An 18,799-nucleotide genomic window follows, 5' to 3' on the forward strand; every position below is an offset into this window, starting at 1 on the left:
AAGTATATTTCAACAACTGAGTTGATCACTCTACCCTCTCCTTACACTCAAGGAAAACAGACACTTGTAAGCCTCAAGTCACGCAACTTATTATAGGTGTCCTTAGGAGTTTTATTTCACTGACTCTACAGGGCGTCTATCCAACAAGCTCAGAGAATAAAGTGTAAGACACATCTGTAATAACATCATCATCTACAAATAAAGAATCCTGAAGTAAAAAATAAAAAAAAGTAGAGATGCACAAGAAGGCTAAAGTAGTTATTCAAGTTAAAGAAATATCAGTATCAGCACTTCTTACATTTGAATACCCGATTTAAAAAAACTTAATACTTTTAAATCTTCTCTGTAATAAAATTATAGACAAGAAAAGCTTAAACGATAACTTGCATCAGGATATACTTACAACAAAAACCTGTACTTCACCTGTTACTGCTTTTGTGGGCAGGATGACAACTGACCACAGCAAGTCATTTCTATGCTGGGAGAGACTGGAACTACCCTCAGTAATGGTGTCAAGTTCAGTGGTGAATTACGTAAACCCATTTTCTTCTATGTAAAAATAGGATAGGAATGCATTTAAGTATAATTTACCTCTTTACTAAACTGGCAATTCCCACTGAAGGCCAGTAACATTACTGCCTTGAGTGTTTTATGATAGAAAAGTAACTGTATGAACAATAATTAGAATACCATTGTGACAAAAAAAAAATCTTGGTTTGTAACAGTCCTTCCCTCAATTTGATCTGAACTGTTCAAATTGTAACTAATCACAAAGTTCGTCAGAATTTCAAACTAGTCAGTGTTCTGGAATTGTTTCTCGTCAGGTAGGTGTTCTCTCATATGAATCACTACCAACTTTGCTGCTATTCCCCATTGCAAAGCTGCCATAAAAAAAGACAACACAGAAAAGTACGCATAGAATTAATTCAATGAATACTGCAGAAACTACTGTTGCCTTTTCAGACATGGTCATTCTGTTGGATGTAGCTATGGGCGATAGTGAGTGATCCTCCAATGAAAGATCTTGAAAGCCAGCTAGCTTGACACAGAAATAGATACGAAGCCCCCGTGCAACTCAGTACACTGACTGAGGTGAAGGGGGAAGCAAAGTAGAAGAAAAGACTCTATTCCAGGGGTTTTTTTGGTATAGTTTGTATTTCAGTTATGTGACTTGTAACTTACTAAAATGCAAGTAAATTTGGGTTTGAATAGAAGAAAATGTAGAACAGAACAATCTAAATATGGGAAGATTACTTTATTAAGAGCTCAAACTTGGTAAAAAAAGCAATTAATACAAGTCTTGCAGTCTTGACACCAAGAACCTTAATGCATTTGTACCATTTTGAAGATGCCAAAGTTCACGTGTGCATGTGTGTGTATTTTTTTCCCCTCTCCTCCATAAAGAAAGGAAACTTCTAATCTGACTGCTAAAAATTTAAGACGTATGGTACCTTAATGACACTGGCTGTAGATATCAGTGTGTTTGGATCCAGCACCTCCACAACAGCTTCTGGAATTACAGCCGCCTTCATGCAAGACATGTCAAAGCCATATACATCTTCCCAGAAGAGTAGCTTGTCCACATGTTTATTCATATCCCCAACAGCTACAAGACTAATGGTGCAAACATCAGGGTAAACTGTAACAGAAACAGATTAGTGAAATTTTATTCTAGACATGCATAAAGAGGACTTTTATTTTTCTTTTCTCTTTTAGTGATTAACATCTTAAAAGAACAAATAAAACCTTTTTTCAGCTCTTGGACAAGACACTTTTTCTGCTACTTGATTTCCCATTTGTCCACAGAAGAGACCAGACGTTGGAACTTAATTTTCCCACGCTACTCTGGTAACAGTATTTCCTGTTCATGACAAGGTATCTTTGTAGTTGAATCCCACCGCCAGGAAATGACTGGAACCTTGATGTCTGAAGAAAGTAATTTGGAACATCCTATTCTGGCTTCTATACACAGACTGACCCAAAATGCATTTAATAACTGCAGACAGACACACAAAGGAAAATTCAAGTGAGGGCTTTGCAATAACACAAAACCTCTGCGAAAAGACCTTATTTCCAGAGAAGAGCAAATATTCTTACTCAAGAGTTTTATTCCTGTTTCTTACCAGCTCTGGCTGGTACTTGCCTCACAACCTGAAAAAATTACTTCTGGGTACTGGAAAAGGATAACTACTCTTCTATCTGCATCCGAAGAATATGGAAGTGACCCAACAGACAGAAGAGAACTTCCTCATTGATCCCCGCCACAGTTTTACGATGACAGCTATTATTCTTACACTACCTTCACATTTGTGCTTTCCCTTCTCCCAAGAATATCTTCAGAACAAGTACCTATGTACAGCTTTTCCAAATAGTAGTGGAAGACTGACATTTGCCTTTCTAATGGCTGCCTACAGCAAAGCCAGTCAATCTCTTGGCAATCTCTATCCGCTACTGATTGGAAAAGACACAAAGAACAGCTGCTATGACCATGGCTGTCTATAGCACTATCAAACAGCAAGAGAAGCTCAATTTATATTTAGCTAGGTTTATTTCCACAAAGAAATTGCCATATTTTGTTTTTAAAGCCTTTAAAGCCACATACGTTGAATTCTTGATCTGGCTTCAGAGCAAAATGCCTACTAATAAACACTTTTTTTTATTTTATTTTTTATTGATACATGAATGTGGCAGTGTTGTTAAAACCGAAGCTAAGTTTCTCTTCTCCTCCCCAAAATCTGGTGAACTGTAAAATTAATTTTGTCTTCAGCTCTGCTTGAAGTTGTAGCTTATCAAAATGACTATGGAGAAATCACTGGTATAGCATGGTAAGTCAGAACAGCAGTATTTTTTGCCTTGTAAAATACTGAAGATAGAAACAGCAAATTGACATTAGACCTTTTATATAGTGAGAGTAGATTTAGCCTAAAGGAAGTAATCTTATACATATTAATGGTAAAGAGTCTTCTTTAAAGCAGCTTTTTTTTTATATGCAGACGTTAAGCAAGCAACCATCTCTACATTTGGAATGACTAGTTTATACAAAATATGAACACACTCTTTTTTCTCACTTTCTGACCATTTAAAACGGAATAGATAAATATCAGCAAGCTTAAATTGGAATCCCACTGGTAAGCTATCATCACCCCTACTTTGCAGATGAGGAACTTGAAGAAGGTGGTTTCTCCAGGAACAGCCTACGATTAACTCAGCAGTAAAAAGGCAGTTTGATGAGAATCAAAAGAGGAGGGCATTCAAACTGTCTTGTCTGAAACAAATCATTTGGTTCCAGCACACCTGACAGCTGTCACACACACAGAAACATATCAACATCTGGTGGTAGGAGTATTTGCAAGTAGCTTCTGGAGCCATCAATAAAGGATTTCCATTTCTCGAATCTTTCATATTGCTGTTTACTAGTGACAACTGCATTATATTCGGCTTTACCTCCCAGCATTTCAAACCTTCAAGAGCCACCACTGATGCCCCAAAAATTGAAAGACAGTGTGAAACAGACGACAAATGCAAGTGACTACAGCCTTTGAGGGACTATTTTCAGGGAAATGCTCTTCATAGGATGCAAGGGGTACGGCGAGAAGAGGGGTGAAAAGAGACTGAAAGTCCCTAGTTATAGAACACTTACAGGAGCATGCTAGCAACACCGCAAATGAAAATGAAAACCACAGCAAAAAGTGATCAACTACTTTACAACCTTCCTTCCTTCCTTGGACTAGCCCACATTTCTGGGACATTCTGTTGACAGGAAAAAGTTTACCACGTCTATCAAGTGTGAAGTATTTGAGTGGGACCACAATCAGTTTTTATTAAATCTCTTCGTCCACACAGCAGATGCTTAAATCAGCAGTGGAACTCATACAAAGTGCTTAAGAACAAGCAAAAATGTAAACACTAATCCTCTAATCTAATCTGCATTTTTAGTTTAGCCTATCAATAGCAACAAAAAAGCAGACAATGCCTGTTCAGACTTCACAAAAAGAAGCCTGTGTTCCACCAACAGGGCACAGGCAAAAGACTACAGCGATACATTAACTTCCAAATTTACAAACCCACCCATGTCCAGAAGCATATGCTATACTGAAGTTTGACTAGTAATGTAAGCGTGTTATCTAAATATCAGCCTAAATCATCTAAACACTGTAGACTTCATGTTTAAAAGCATCTGCTTAAAACTGCATTTGCCATTTCACCCATTATCCTCGATACCCCTGGAAATCCTCTGCTCTTTCTGCAACCCTGTAACACTTCCCTGTGCAATCCTGACAGACTTGTCATTTTTTTCTGATTAAGCCTGTAATTTAATAATTATTCCTTCTCACAGGTGAAGTGAACAAAACGCTGATTGGACAAAAGCACATAGTCCCCAATGCTCTCACAGATTCATCGTTTCGACCATCTGTGTCCTTCTCGACTCAGTGCCCAGAAGTCATCTGTCACTAGTAACAGCTCACGTGGTGAACAGAATACGATGGGAAATCCTTTATCCCTTGGTAATGCCTCACAAACTTCAGGACGCTGAAGGGTAAGGCAGCAATCCTCCAGATATACAGAAATAATTCCAAGTGAATACCATCATCATTTTGACATGAACAAGCAAACAGCATTATGTTTTGAATGATGCCTTCCTTCCCCGTGCCACCCCTCACCAATGTGCACAGCACTCAAGTGTATGCAGAAAACCTATACTCAAGCAAGTAACAGCTCTAAAGAACAAACAGATGGGTCCTGGGCAGCGAGAATTTTATGTTCCCAAATAAAGCTATTATATACTGTACACATTACCCTAGACAGTTTGGCATAATCCACTGCAGCATGCCAATAGGCTAAATTGAAGTAACAACGATATGACTGACTGAACACAAATCTAGAAATTTGGATTCTATTCCCGGCTCAATCACTGAAAGATCTGGCCAAATCGCAGCTGCTTCTACCGCCTTTTTCAGCTTTCAAACAGTCCCTGTAATAATGATCTTGGGCTCGACAGTACAAAGTGGCTTGAGACAAAATTAAGCTTTATGGCAGATTCAGGAGTTTCTCCAGTAAGACTTCACCTCAGAACGAAGGTGTGAAGAGTCAAATAAGGGCCCAAGATCATTCTCAGACCACAAAGGATAAGTGTACTGCAGAACCAGCGTACCCTGTCTCCCAAAGGAAACTTTGGGAGGCACAAGCCACTAGCAAACTTACCAACAATACAAATAGAGAACAACATACCATCGCAGTTTCAATGGAGGTCAAAAATTTCTGGCCCTTTTCAGAAGGCTTTGGAAGTAGTAGCTAAACATAAAATGATTCCTTACAATTTTAGGGGATGTCCCCAAATTTAATTATACTGCAATGTAAAATTATCAGCGTATATCTATACAGAGCACACCGCAACTGTGTTCCAGATCTGACTGGACTATTCTACATAACTGAAAACAAGAAAGCTCTTATTCTGTCATGTTGTTCAAGTGACTTCTAAAAATTTCAAACACATGAACAGTAATCTCTTGCTTGCATATTCAGCTTTGTGACCAAATGTTGAACAATTGCATAAAAACCCTTCCCTTTTTTCTGCTGCACTCTGTAGCATACAAAAGCTCACTGCAATCAAAGGGAAGCACTGCAGCGAGCACTGTTACATAGTCATTAATCCAATCATTAAATCAGTGTAGTGAAACTAACTATGTGCATGGTTAGCACAAAAGGGGAAAAAAAACCCAGACTGATGACTACGACTGAAAAGGTCAATATGAAATACAACACTGACAAAGGAATTAAGCGCAAGGAATAAAGCATACGCAGAACTCGTGCAGCAAACTGCATCACATGAGGAATAAATATTTACAGGCATTTGAACACTGTTAAGATGACGCTATCTAAGCTACTTAAAAGGATAAAAGAACTCTACTTCAAAATAAAACCTTTTTGTTCTGTCACTTCCCTGCCCTCCAACCAGGAAGAAAAAGGGTATATTCCCACCAGGATAGAATAAATATGCTGAACTGAAACATTGTAAATCCATTAGTTATTTCATGCCGCCTCCTGCGTTTGGACCTGTGTCCTCCCCACCAACTTCCCTCCTCCAGGAAAACATCCTATCGACTTCTCTAATTCATCGTAGCTTCCTCAAACAGTATTACATCTTACAGAATAAAACTTGTTTTCCTCTGTTCATAGTTATGCAGAAACTGGGATTTCCAGAGGGGAAAACAAATGCCCACATCTGTGGGAAGAAGTAGGGAGGAAAAATTTAGACTGTACTTAAGAATAAATAAGCCCCTCTATTCTTAAAAACACCATTAACTTGAGACCTTGATACCCCATCTAATGTTCTTCTATTACCCATACAGTAAATTAATGCCTTGAAGCTCACACTAATGGAAACATTTTTCATTTAGACTGGCAACTTTCTCATCCATGCATAGCTTATTCTAAGTCTCCGAGTTCATTTAGTTTCCCCCCCAGAGCTAAATTTATTAGTAGAATTATGCATACCAACCTGAGCCTCCCTCTGCCAGGTACTTGTCCTTTGCATAGATGACAGAATCCAGCATTGACTCAAAGAGAAGGAAATAACCCTGTTTATAGAAAAGGGAAAGAATTTAGAAGTCATTATGCTTCTTATGCAGCCTATTTAATCAATCTACAGATAAGACTTTATCAACACCATTTAAGAACTTTATATGCCCATACACCTCAGTAAGAGTCAGCACCCAGTGAACCTCTCAACAATAGCATTGTCACTTCAAAATTTTAGTTACATAAAGTATCACCTTTAATTTCCCAAACTGCAAGTATCTAGCACCTAATAAATTAATACACTATAGGCAAAAAATACCCAATCTATACCAACAATTACCTGATATGAGTCCTAAAACATCAGAAGTAGTCAAATTCAACTCAAACCAAGTGAAAAGCAGTATATATTGATTTTATAGTAATAACTCTGAGGCGCCATACAAAAAAACCCCCAAGAAAATCCCTTCCCACTTAGAACTCCAAGTAACACTAAATTTATTGTCAGAGAAACACCAAGTAGAATGCATCTTTGCTACTTCACAGTCACAACTTTGTGGTGCCCTGTACCAGCTTGGGCAATGCTCATAAAGACAGGTGGAAATAAATCATATACCAAAGACTGGATGGTTCTCTGGATGTTCTACATCATTTAGCAGCACCTGAACTTAAATATTCTCAGGATAAAAATAGTTGGAACTAGATTTGCATAGGTATTTTTGGTGTTGGGATTAATTTTATAGCAGGTTAATCATACTGCTATAGTTGTTTAGAATAACTTACTGTAAACTTAATCAAGTCAGACCTTTTTTGAAATGGAAAAACTCCTTTTCTTAATTAAACATTTCTGAAATGTAGAAGACATATAGCAGTATTACATACAATTACCATTTTATATATAACATCCGGTTTCTCAACTACTTTTAAGTAAAATGCAAATTTCTAAGAGATATATAGCCCTTTGTCTTCCAATTGATTTACTGATTTTACACCCTTCCTATCTTCCAGGTTTGAGTATGATCCTTATTCCCGCTGAATACTCTAACACTGTTTCATCCACATCCTTACGACATCAAATCAATTAGGACAAGTCATACCAGCATATATTTTGGATTTTCACTTAGCATCCTAATTCTCATTTTGCTTAAAACACAGCTTAGCCCTATGGCTCGATTTATACACTGACTGCCGGTAGGAAAGAACAAAAAAAAGACAACTGGAAGTCCAGACTTTGGACCTGCAGTCCTACAAGTGCAGTCAGCAGTAACCAAACAAAGCAAAGCTAAAAAGATTTTTTTCGTCATCTTTCCTACACTTCCATATTTGTACAATCATAGGGATTTTATTAATTTATTTTTTTTAAGTCATCATGCCACACAACTGAAGACAGACAGCACTGCATAGGAATTGCACTGCTAAGATACCAAGTTTACTTCAAGTTTATGCCATCTTGGATGTTTATTTTGCCTAAGGCTCTTAGAACAAGAAAATGCTGCAAGTTCAGAACTGCTTATAAACGTCACCATCCACACTGCAGCCTTCAGAACTAAAAACAAAACTGGAACACCAGAAACTTGAAGCACAACGTATTTGTATTCAACAAGAGCACAGTTTGGAAATAATGGAAACGCCCTTTACTCAACCTGTTTCTTCTAGTAACAGGACAGCACTCTACCGGACACTTTTCTTCCAAATGTTGCCTGTTCTTCCACTTTACTGCCTAACTTACGAAGTCCCAGAATGAAGACTACTGCTTTGTGAGCAATATGATTTTTAGTAACCTTTGCAAAACGGTTGAAAAGGCCAGGAGCTCCAATTGCATCAGGCAGAGATGATTTTATGCCTACATCAAGGCAAAAGCACAGAATGGAACCAGAGTTTTCTTTTTTTATTCTTATTCTTGCAGTTTTAAAAATAGAACGTTTAGTTCATAAAAATTCCTTTCAGATGCTGTTAACTGAAAATGAGTTGTTTCCACATTATTTTAAAAGTGACCTCTAGGACATATCTTAAGGCTAGTTACCAGCAAAAGTCAGTAAGTTACAAAGTGACATTTTTACGGATCAGCTCTTCACTTATTTCTTCCTGCCTAAAACACCCATCACCTACAATGTCTGCCAAACAAGTGCAAGAAGTACAGCTGGAAGACACACCTTCTCATGAGAAATACAGTGAAATTCTCACCGCCCTTTCCCCAACCTTTCCACTCTGGCACCGTTGGTTGTCCCGCGGCACCCAGTTCTATCTTCCCCCCCAATTCATTATAGCATTCCTGTAAGTTACATAAACCGTCAATGGTACTGAATCAAGTCATTTATTACTTATACCAAAGCGTTTTGCTCACTGTGCTGTGCTCATCTGTAGTGTAATTTAGAATGTAATTTCACAGGCTGCTGCCTCACCTGTAGGGGTGCCATCTGGAAAGAGAATTATACCTGACGTCTTTTCCCCGTGATGCTGTGGGGCACTCTTGCTTCCACCCCAATAATGCTCAGGGTTTTGTTTTTTTCTTAAGCGTGTATTAGCATCCTCAAAATTAATTACCGCAAAGAGACCTCTAGGATACAAATCTGTGAGCCAAATAGTAATGATTTTATCTTGCTAGCGGCTAAACTAAGACACATAAAAGGTGACAGGTTCTCTGTTAAAGACAAACTGAATACACAGCACATCTTAAATATTATGCTGTCATATTATGCATTTTCTACTAAAAAGCTGGCCATTTCTTTCCCAAAATGAACATGAAGTTCCTTATTTTTATATTTTCAAAGCTGAAACGAAATGGTTGTTCTCCAGCTAACAACAAAACACATATGAACAGATTTGGACAGGAACAGAAATACACGGCACTATGGAGTTACTCCGTTCAAGCACACATCTGTCCTACGTCACGTCCGTCCAAGAAGCCAGCTATCAAAAATGGATGAGTCCACTGACAAATCTGAATCCAGAGGAATGTGAATATTGCTACATTTCTTATATATCCTTTATATCTGTATTTTGTGTTTGTAACAGAATTATAAAAGACTCACAAAACTTTGATGGCTTAATATCCTGCATTGTGAAATTTTCCTCTATTATTCAAATGCACTAGGGCACTCTAATACTTATTTTCATTTTAATTCAAAGCTACATAAAAATACTTTACCAATCGATCAAAATGGAAGTATAGGGAGTTCTCTTAACATTAGGGCTTCAGTATTCATCATTATATTCTTCATGGAGAAAAAGAAATTAAGCTATTTAAAAGCATCAAGACACAAGAACAACACTGAATTCTAAAGTATACCTCGCTGTGTGGAGAATACGGAAGAAAAATTACTTCAGATTAAAAATGCCTCTTCATGTACATTTCCCTTAGCCGTTCCTATCAAATACCTTAACGGAACTTGGTTTTGCCTTCACTTGTTTTCTACTTATTGGTGAAAGCCATATATATTTCAAAAAGTGGTATTAGCATGTTTACAATAGCAAGAATTAGCAGAATTCTTAGTACAGCAGAAAAAACATGTTAAGGATAGACTGGAGAAGAAATATTCAACTACTTGAGTAAGCGTCGCGTTTTCCCCCCGCCTTCTATCAAAGATCCATTTTCTTATTTTCTGTAACATAACTGAACCTGGTCTGGTACTCCAGATTCAGTAAGGCCCAACACTGAATATTTAATTTAACACTGGCCCAGAGTGTGGACTTTTTTGTTTTTAATCCCTATCAGTATAAAAAAGTGCAGTATTTTCTGAAACTGAAGTTTCTGACTACAAGGTTTCCATTGGACTACAGAGTAAAACAAGTTACAGAGGGTATGTAAAACAGATTGGACAACAGATTCCGATTTAAAACATAAAATGTAATCTTGCATTAACAGATGCACAAAACTGATGTGGCCCACTCAATTTTGTGAAAAATTACTTTTTATTTGACAAAATCCCCCCAAAACCTGTGGTGCATTTAAATGAGAAGCAGCAGGTACATGTAAGCTCTTCTGCATGCTCTGCTGCAGCACCGTTCCCTCACGCTAAGTCAGCCTTCATGCTGATCTCTCACGTATGATTTAATTTTTTAAAAAAGGAAATAATTCATTACTGACAGAGCAAGCCCACACATTTCAAAACCACAGCTTGACTTTGTTAATTCTGCACACTCTGTTGTGTCCTTTAACAAATGTAAGATGAGTGAGAACACCAAATGGGAAGATCTGAAGAGCAGAGAAGTGATGCCCATTATTGGTGGCGGGGGGAAAAAAAAGTTTTCATGCAAGGAAATACAATTACTTTATAAAAATCATTTTGCTGTAAAGAAATTAAAGCATTCTGCTACTCAGTATGCTCTTTACACAGCATTATTAAGAACACAAAAAATAAAAGCCCAATTCTTTCATAAAATTATAAATTATTACTGTGTTATAGAAATAGAACACTTGTATTAATGCACCTCCAAATACTAACAGAAACAGTAGGGAATACTAAGACTACAGAAAGACTAGTAAGTATTAAAAAAGCTCCATCACTGTATATCCATCATAGAAATAGGGGAAAGGAGGAAGAGAGAAAAGGTGGTTTCCAGTGTTTCAGACATGCTCACTTCCTAGTCCTTTTTCCTAGATCCTCCCATTCACAGCCCATCCTGGTATCACTTCAAAATTGTCTAACACAAAAAAAAAAAAGGAAAAAAAGATATTAGCTACCTGAGCAATGAGACGATTAAGAGACAAGAGGACTGGATTCTATCCGTGGTTTATTTTGAGAGTCCATCTCTTTCCCAGTTTTTCCTTGTGTAAAACTCTATTGCATATTCAGTATCGTAAAGCACTGCATAAAACAGCAATTTATGAGAACACACTGTACTCTAACAGTGTATTTGAGACAACCATCTCTAACAATTGTCTCTCACAGTAATGCCCCTTACAAACAAGAAATGCAGATATTTTTCAAGTGAATAAAACTCTCAACCTCTAGTTTTATAGTCTTAGCTAGAGAAAGGAAGTAAAAGCATACCGAGAGAAAAAAATCTGCACACAGATGCAGCTGGGCAAGAACATTCCAGAAAAACATTACATACATTTTCTTTCCTTCTGCACTCATCCTTTCAATAAGCAGCCTGTGAAATTTACAATTACACTACCAAAATCCGTGTGCAATAACACAGCCACCTTTGTATGTGTATAGCAAATCTTTTCCTGCCCAGCATTCAATTTAACCAAAAACTATAGCTTCAGCACTTCGCATAGCAGCTGTCATTTCAAACTTACATACTGTATGGAAAATTACTCTAATTACAGTAAAACATCATTGTTTCTTAAAATTCAGTATCTCTGGGGAGAGGACATAAGTGTGATCCTGACTGAGAGCAAGTCTATGGTGTATACAACTCATAGGTACTTTCCCACCACCCATACAAACAGCATCACATTCAACTCAAAATTCTAAAATCCGATGAAATTTGAGCATTTGCAAACCATTTTCAGGTCAAGTCACTAACTGACAAGGGTTTTCACTCTCTACACCAAATCACTAATGTGTGTTCAGAAATGCATTTGCATCAGATTGCCACTAGGCAGTGTATACAAATACTTGATTATTTGTACCTTTGCCTAGAAACCTAATTCACATAAGTCTACAGTTTGAATAAGAAAGATTTGCTTGTAGGTGTCCTTCAGTACAAGCAGACAAGTAAAAAAAGTTAGAGGCTGGTACCTGTAACCACTAACAATAATTCATAGTTTCACAAATTATGGCGCTCAAGAAGTTTCACACATCAGAGCTCCAGGCAAGCAAGCAGGATGGTGCATCAGAAAATTACAGCCCTGCTATAGAGTATCAACCAATCCTGGACAGGGAAACCTCTACAAAAACAAGGCTAGCAGTGAGGTCTTATATAAAATTCACCCACTCTTACATTCAAATAACCTTTCTCCAAGAACTGGAAAACTTTCTCCTTATAGAATCAGTTTGGTTAGCAGAACAGGCTATTACTTGGCCATTCTTGTGTTCTTTCCTAAGGCAACGTGGTTTATTGCGTGAAGCGGCTCTTCGGTCCACCTGCTCTCCCTTGTGCTCCTGGTTCACAGCACACGAGAAGTCCTTGGGCCAGGCTGCATACTTCACCAATGTTTTGCTAAAAGGAATGCATAGCTGTCTTCAGAGTAAAAAAAAGTCTAAATAGATGGCTTTATCTGGGTCTTCAGTAGCCCAACTGAAGTTGGAGTTGAAGTCCTCAATCTTCAGCAACCTGCCTTGTGGACCCCAACAGAACAGCTCACAGCTCATCACACCTTCCGCTGCCTCTCTCATTGGTTTGCATACTGGTTTTAGTCAGACACAATCACACAGGTGCCCTGCCTGTGGTCTGATTTTAACAGTGTCAAACACACACACTTCAGATGTCACAAACAATGCATTTAGTCTTTACATTAAAAGCAAGATCACTGCTAATTTCTTTCATAAGCTTAAATAAAGCCACTGAAGAGACAGTTGCTTATCATTCGGCCTCTAAACCTGGAACATGACAATGCTGTATCCAGATGAATTTAAAACTGAAAAATATTACCTTGGAAGATAGCAAATATAGATTTGAAATATAATTTGGCTATATATATACACACACACATATACACATCCACACACCCCTACGCACTGTGTAATATTTAAGATGCTTCTCCCATTTTTGCATATTTTAAGGGAACAAATTTAAAGATGAAAGAGAAGTAGGAATAGCAAGCAGTTTGTGGAAGCCATAGGTCACTTACACAGTTGAGAGAATGATCATCAGAAGCCATTACGTTGGAGATGCTCATAATTCAACCACTGTACCTTTTACAACAGACTGTTCTATGTGCCATCTTTCTCAGCCTGTTCTAGAAACATTCCTGGGGCATGCAGTATTTTTCCTCTCTGTTGCCTCCATTCTGTCGCTTCACACTTGTTTTTAATTTTCTGATGCTCCAGACACAGCTCTAAAAAAGCTTATAGTGTACTGGTCTTAAGCACTGTTCTGTACCAAGCAAACAGAACAAAGCTATGGCTCTGCAAAAGGGTTTGATGTTTACTAGTCTAAAAGCAGTTTGCTTTCTAAACAGAACAGCAATTTTTCATATTTTTGTCACAAAGAAAAGCCACTGTTCCCATTAGAATTTTCCTGCTAGTCCATACAGATTCTCTAAGTAAAGAGCTGAAAACTGACATCTACTACATTCCTTTTTGCTCTCACACTTCACATTTCCAACATTTTCAAGCACTTCATTCACGTATTAACAAAAGATTTCACATTGGTCAGTATCATGTAGGGAAGGAAAAGAAACAGCAAATTCACACCAGAAAGCCAGACAAAGAGGAATCTTCATTTGCATCTAGGCAACATAATGTTCCTTTCTGGACAGTGTTGGAGCAGTGCATACACTGTCCAGCTATCAATCTTACTTCCACGGCATTGTTCTCTTTATCTCTGTATTGCAGCAACCTGTAAAAATGCTAACATTCCTAAATATTTAGACTACCTAATTAAGTGAAACGCACATGGCTATATAATTATGACATTAAAAGGTAAATTAGCACACAAATGGGAAACGTGGAACATTGAATACTTCATTTCCTACAAGAGCTGCTTTTTGAAACCCTGTACTTTACCTTAGAGGCACTGGTTTTACAACGTGACTTAAGCTCTTTAGTGCCCAAGTTGCTTTTAAAAACAAATCTTGGGCTCCAGAATGAGAAATGTGATTTTGGGAACATTATTCTCAGTGCACATATTAGGCAACTGATCACAAGTTTCCCTGAAAGAACTGTAATTACCTTTCTATGAAGTCACTATACTGTCAGAAATCACCAACCACAACGCACTATTTTTAAACCACTAGTTTAAGCCAATGGCTTAAACCTTCCTTGAAACTAGTGACCTCAACAATACATTAAGCTCATGCTTCAAATAACGTTCATTACAGCAGTGGAGGAAAAACTTTTGCAGATTTCCAGCACATTGAAATATGTAATATAAAAAAAACACAGAAAAAACAAAGCAAAGTTTATTTCCACCTTTACCTGGAAACTACTTAGATACATACGGATCCATAGTGAACATGTGACCTCTCTCCCAAAGGCCCTTGGTATGGTAGAACAGCCAGTTTGTTTAAAAAAAACAAAAACCCACACCAACAAAAAAACCCCCTCTGAATATAAGTTTTCATTATTGGTCTTAAATTTGAAGGACAAAAGAATTTTTCTTTAAGTCCAAACAGTGGGAACGAGCATGAAAAAAACCTGCATTTTGAAGTGCTTTTTGAAGGTCTGCAATATGAGGAGACTGAATAGCAGAAGTCCACAAAAAGTCACAAGGGGTGTTTCCTATCACATTTTTGATAGCGAACAGACTTACTCAGTCGCTATGAAGTCCAGCCCAGCACCGGGTCTTGTCACACGGATTTCTTTATTAGGACCAATGGCAGGTAGCAAGCACAACTGCGTAACCGTCATCAGCCAGCACAAGAAAGAAAGGTAACGGGCCAGCGGCTGAAATCCAGTGGGTTCCAGGAAATGGCTCATTTAGACGCTGCCTACTGCATTTCCTCTTGGCCATCATCTTTATCACGTACTTTTATCATCAGTTATTTTATCCTTATACTAAAAAAACGCCACGAATAGTAACGCTGTTTTCAAGCTCCCTATACATTTGCAGATTTCCCAGTGTGTATGCTCCTCACCTCCTTATCACCTTTCCCGCACAGTCAGCAGTCTTTAGCTGCCTTTGCGGACTGAAAGCATTTTACTCATCAGAATAATCTAGCTAGATGACTAATACAATATTTCTCCATTACTTTCACCTGAGCAGCTACAACAGCGTTATTCAGGAATAGAGAGTACTTCTGCAGATTTGCACACTAACTACGTAACAGAAACTTACTGCTGTACCCAAAACAGCTCAACTGTACTTAGAGAACCTTGCCTTGAAAGAGCATGAACGAGAGGGATCAGGAGTTGTATCCGAGTACCACATAATCAGAAACATCATCCCATCTCCCACATTGGCAAAGACACTGTTGCAAGCATGATAAATTTTTGGTTAAAAAACCCATAGCATTGCCTAAAGAATAATTTTTCAAATGAAGTAAAACAACACATTTTTTCCTGAAAATAACTATGTCTTGAAAAGAATATTCATGCACCTTACCATCCATTCAGATATAATTACATCCACTTTTTCCACAGGCAGATCTACTTCTTCGATTCTTCCTTTGACTAATATAATGATATTGTCAAGTTTATTTAATCTGCAAGTCACAACATAAACAAATTAGTTTGTATTTCCAACTTATGCTGTCAAGAGAGATATACCAATGTCTACATTTTGCATTTCTCCCTCCAATAACAATTGTGGTTTTCTTTTTAACTAACCAAAAAGGCACTAAAATGTAATACTCCTCAGTTATATTTCAGAGGGAAGGCTTCCGAGTATCCAAAAACTGCAGCAGATTAAGTGTGAGGCAAAGATGGCAGACAGTAGGTCTGTATACTTCCAATGTGCTGTGCATGCAAATGTGTAAGCTTCAGAAATGAGGAAAATAGAGAAAGGACAATTTAAAATGGCGCTCCTCTTTACTTAGAGTTGCTTGTTCCCAGTTCTCCTTCCTCGACCCCTGTAGCATAAGTCTATAGCGATTAGAGCCTACTCATCACACTAGGATAGCAATGGAAAGGAAATTAACTTCCTCACAAAGCTGTTTTGCACGACTTGGTTTTTTATTAACAAAACTAGCTGCAAAGTCACCGAGAACAAATATTCCCTCTAGATCAGTATTACAGTTATTCCACAATGAAGGCATCCTCCCCACGGTGATTTTGGCCAAAATCATCTGCAATGTTTAGTCACTGCAACAATCAGGTATTACCTCATATGCAAGTAATGGTACAACCATCCTGTATAAGGAGGAAGGTACTGTGACATGACTACAGTTTCTGAAACAAAAACTGCATGACAGTGAAATTACTAAACACGTCAATGCTTGAAATTTAGTATTTTTCTTCTTGGCAAACCAAACCATATTAGTCTTTCTTGTACATATCATTATTACGATACCTATTGTTATAGAGGGCAGAAATGTATTCCCACCAAAGAAATTTATCTTTCCACTGCAGTTCTCGTCTCTGCCCCTTCCTTCCCTATCCCGATATCTGACTCTTATGTTCTGTCTGGCTTTCAATGCAGAGTAGTAATCACATTAAAAATTCAATCTCAAAGACAATGGGAGAATGATCAGAATGAAGGGAGGGAAAAGAAAGGGTCAAAGGGCTACTTGAACATGTGGGCTGTTGGAAAGATCAATTAAATACTCTACACACGTCAGTCTTCCGCTAGAAGAGTAGCAGTTCATCACTAATATCATACTTAATGCTGTAAACAGAAGTAAAACCAGAAGTTCAAAGTGAGAAATAAAATGCTAAAGAGCTATCACCCACAACGATATTTTAAGAAGGACAAAGATAAAGATCTTACAGATCTAAAGATAAAACACATCTTTGTATGCGGTCATTTAGGAAGTTAAAACAAAAGAGAGGAAAAAGACTAATTCATTACATACTTGTTTTCAATTGTAAGGTATAAAAACCCCAAACCAACCAATGTGGTTTACACATTGTAGGAAAAACTGCTGAGATGCTATTTAGGAAGTATACTTCAACTTTCTCTTCTAGCATAACAGTGATGAACGACAAAAATCAAGTCGTTCACTGCACTAGAAATTTTATGTGCAGCTATTCACAGTAAGAAGAAGAGAAGGCAAGCATTTAGTTAAAAATAAGATTACTCTGTAAGCTTGGGAAAGAATCATGCCACTCAGGCCACTTAGTCCAGTTTACTCACACACATGGGTTGCACTTTTTCTAGTAATTAGCATGCTAGAAATGAACCTGAATTCTGAGAGGGATAAAAGCTCTTGAGCACATACTTGAATCACAGGTGGAAGCACACTGCAGTAGTCATTTTTAAGCTACACAGAGTTGTTTAGTATTCCAGTAAGTGTTTGTTACTCCATTACAAGTTTGTCAGCTTTATTCCTTTAGGAAAGTAACAAACATAAATTGTTTTGATGTGAACTGCAGACTTTAATGTGAATCGAACCTTTTATAGCAGAAGGTATCTATAAATGTGTAGCCCTACTGATGGTTCACTGTGTACTTCCAGTGGCAATTCATTACTCTTAAACTCTTAAGAGTTTTGATTTGTTGTTTTTCTTAAAGGGCTGCCCTTCTCCTCACCAAAGGTAATATGTGATGGCTGATACTTCCATCCTCCTCTAAGTATACGTAACACATAAAGGATTTTTTGTGCACTTGTTGAAAGATATGAACAATCCTAAGTTTGTCATCTAGTACATTAGAAATAAAACACTATTTCACATTTGTAACCATTCTGAAGATGTCAAGGATTCCTGGGAAAAGTTCTCTTTAGAGAATGAGTTCTTGAGCCAAAAAAGCATTTTAGTCAAAGTTGCACCTAATGCTTAACATGGTATTTTTCTTAAACAAGCGTTTATTTAATAGAATAATTTTACAGCATCCAAGTGTGCAGTGTTGCATCTCCAATGTGTGAGGTGGTATCTAGCCTAAAAATTCTGCCTAGACAACCTTATTTGTGTATGACTTAAGCTTACATAAAAACTGTCATTCCCAAATTCCTCAGTATCTACCTGGGCTTTCTCTTCCTCAGTTGCTCTTACAAAACCAACAAAATGAAAAAACCTACACACCTCAGCTATCAACAGTACACATATACCCATACACTTCTCCTACCTCATGCTAGGAAATCCTTTTTAAGTCTTCAGAGGCCATTGCTTCATTTTTACATATACTCACAGTCTCCCTTAACATCCTCTATAGGTAAATTAGTGAAATGTGGGATGGATAAATGAACCATCAGATGGGTGGAAAGCTGTCTAGACCATGAAGTTCAAGAGGTGAGAGAAGGAATACGAAGTCTAACTGGTAGCCGGGTACCAGAGGTGTCCCTCAGGGTTCAATGCTAGTTCTGATGCTAATTAACACTTTTATTAGTGACCTAATGGGGCAGAATGCACCCTCAGCAAGTCTGTGGATAATGCTGAATTAGGGGGCAGCAGTTCATATGCTAGAGGGTAGGGCTGCTATTTAGAGGGATCTCAGACTGTAGATAATCATAGAATCACAGGACAGTTTGGGTTGGAAGGGACCTCTAAAGGTTATCTAGTCCAACCCCCCTGCTGTGGGCAGGGACATCTTCAACTAGATCAGGTTGCTCAGAGCCCCATCCAACCTGACCT

The 18,799-nt window shown here is 37.8% G+C and overlaps 1 protein-coding gene across 1 annotated transcript in view; it reads right to left on the reverse strand.

Moving 5' to 3' along the window:
- The window catches only part of PRMT3 (protein arginine methyltransferase 3), a 172,841-nt gene that overhangs the window by 32,617 nt on the left and 121,425 nt on the right, over positions 1-18,799 (reverse strand). The window contains exons 11-13 of the mRNA XM_009334587.1: positions 15,676-15,775; positions 6,500-6,578; positions 1,452-1,639 (exon numbers count right to left, since the gene is read on the reverse strand). Coding sequence (XP_009332862.1) covers positions 1,452-1,639; positions 6,500-6,578; positions 15,676-15,775 — 367 coding nt within the window. The remainder of the gene's footprint in view (positions 1-1,451; positions 1,640-6,499; positions 6,579-15,675; positions 15,776-18,799) is intronic.

Source organism: Pygoscelis adeliae, unplaced genomic scaffold, assembly GCF_000699105.1.
Source record: "Pygoscelis adeliae isolate BGI_AS28 unplaced genomic scaffold, ASM69910v1 Scaffold171, whole genome shotgun sequence".
Taxonomy (NCBI): domain Eukaryota; kingdom Metazoa; phylum Chordata; class Aves; order Sphenisciformes; family Spheniscidae; genus Pygoscelis; species Pygoscelis adeliae.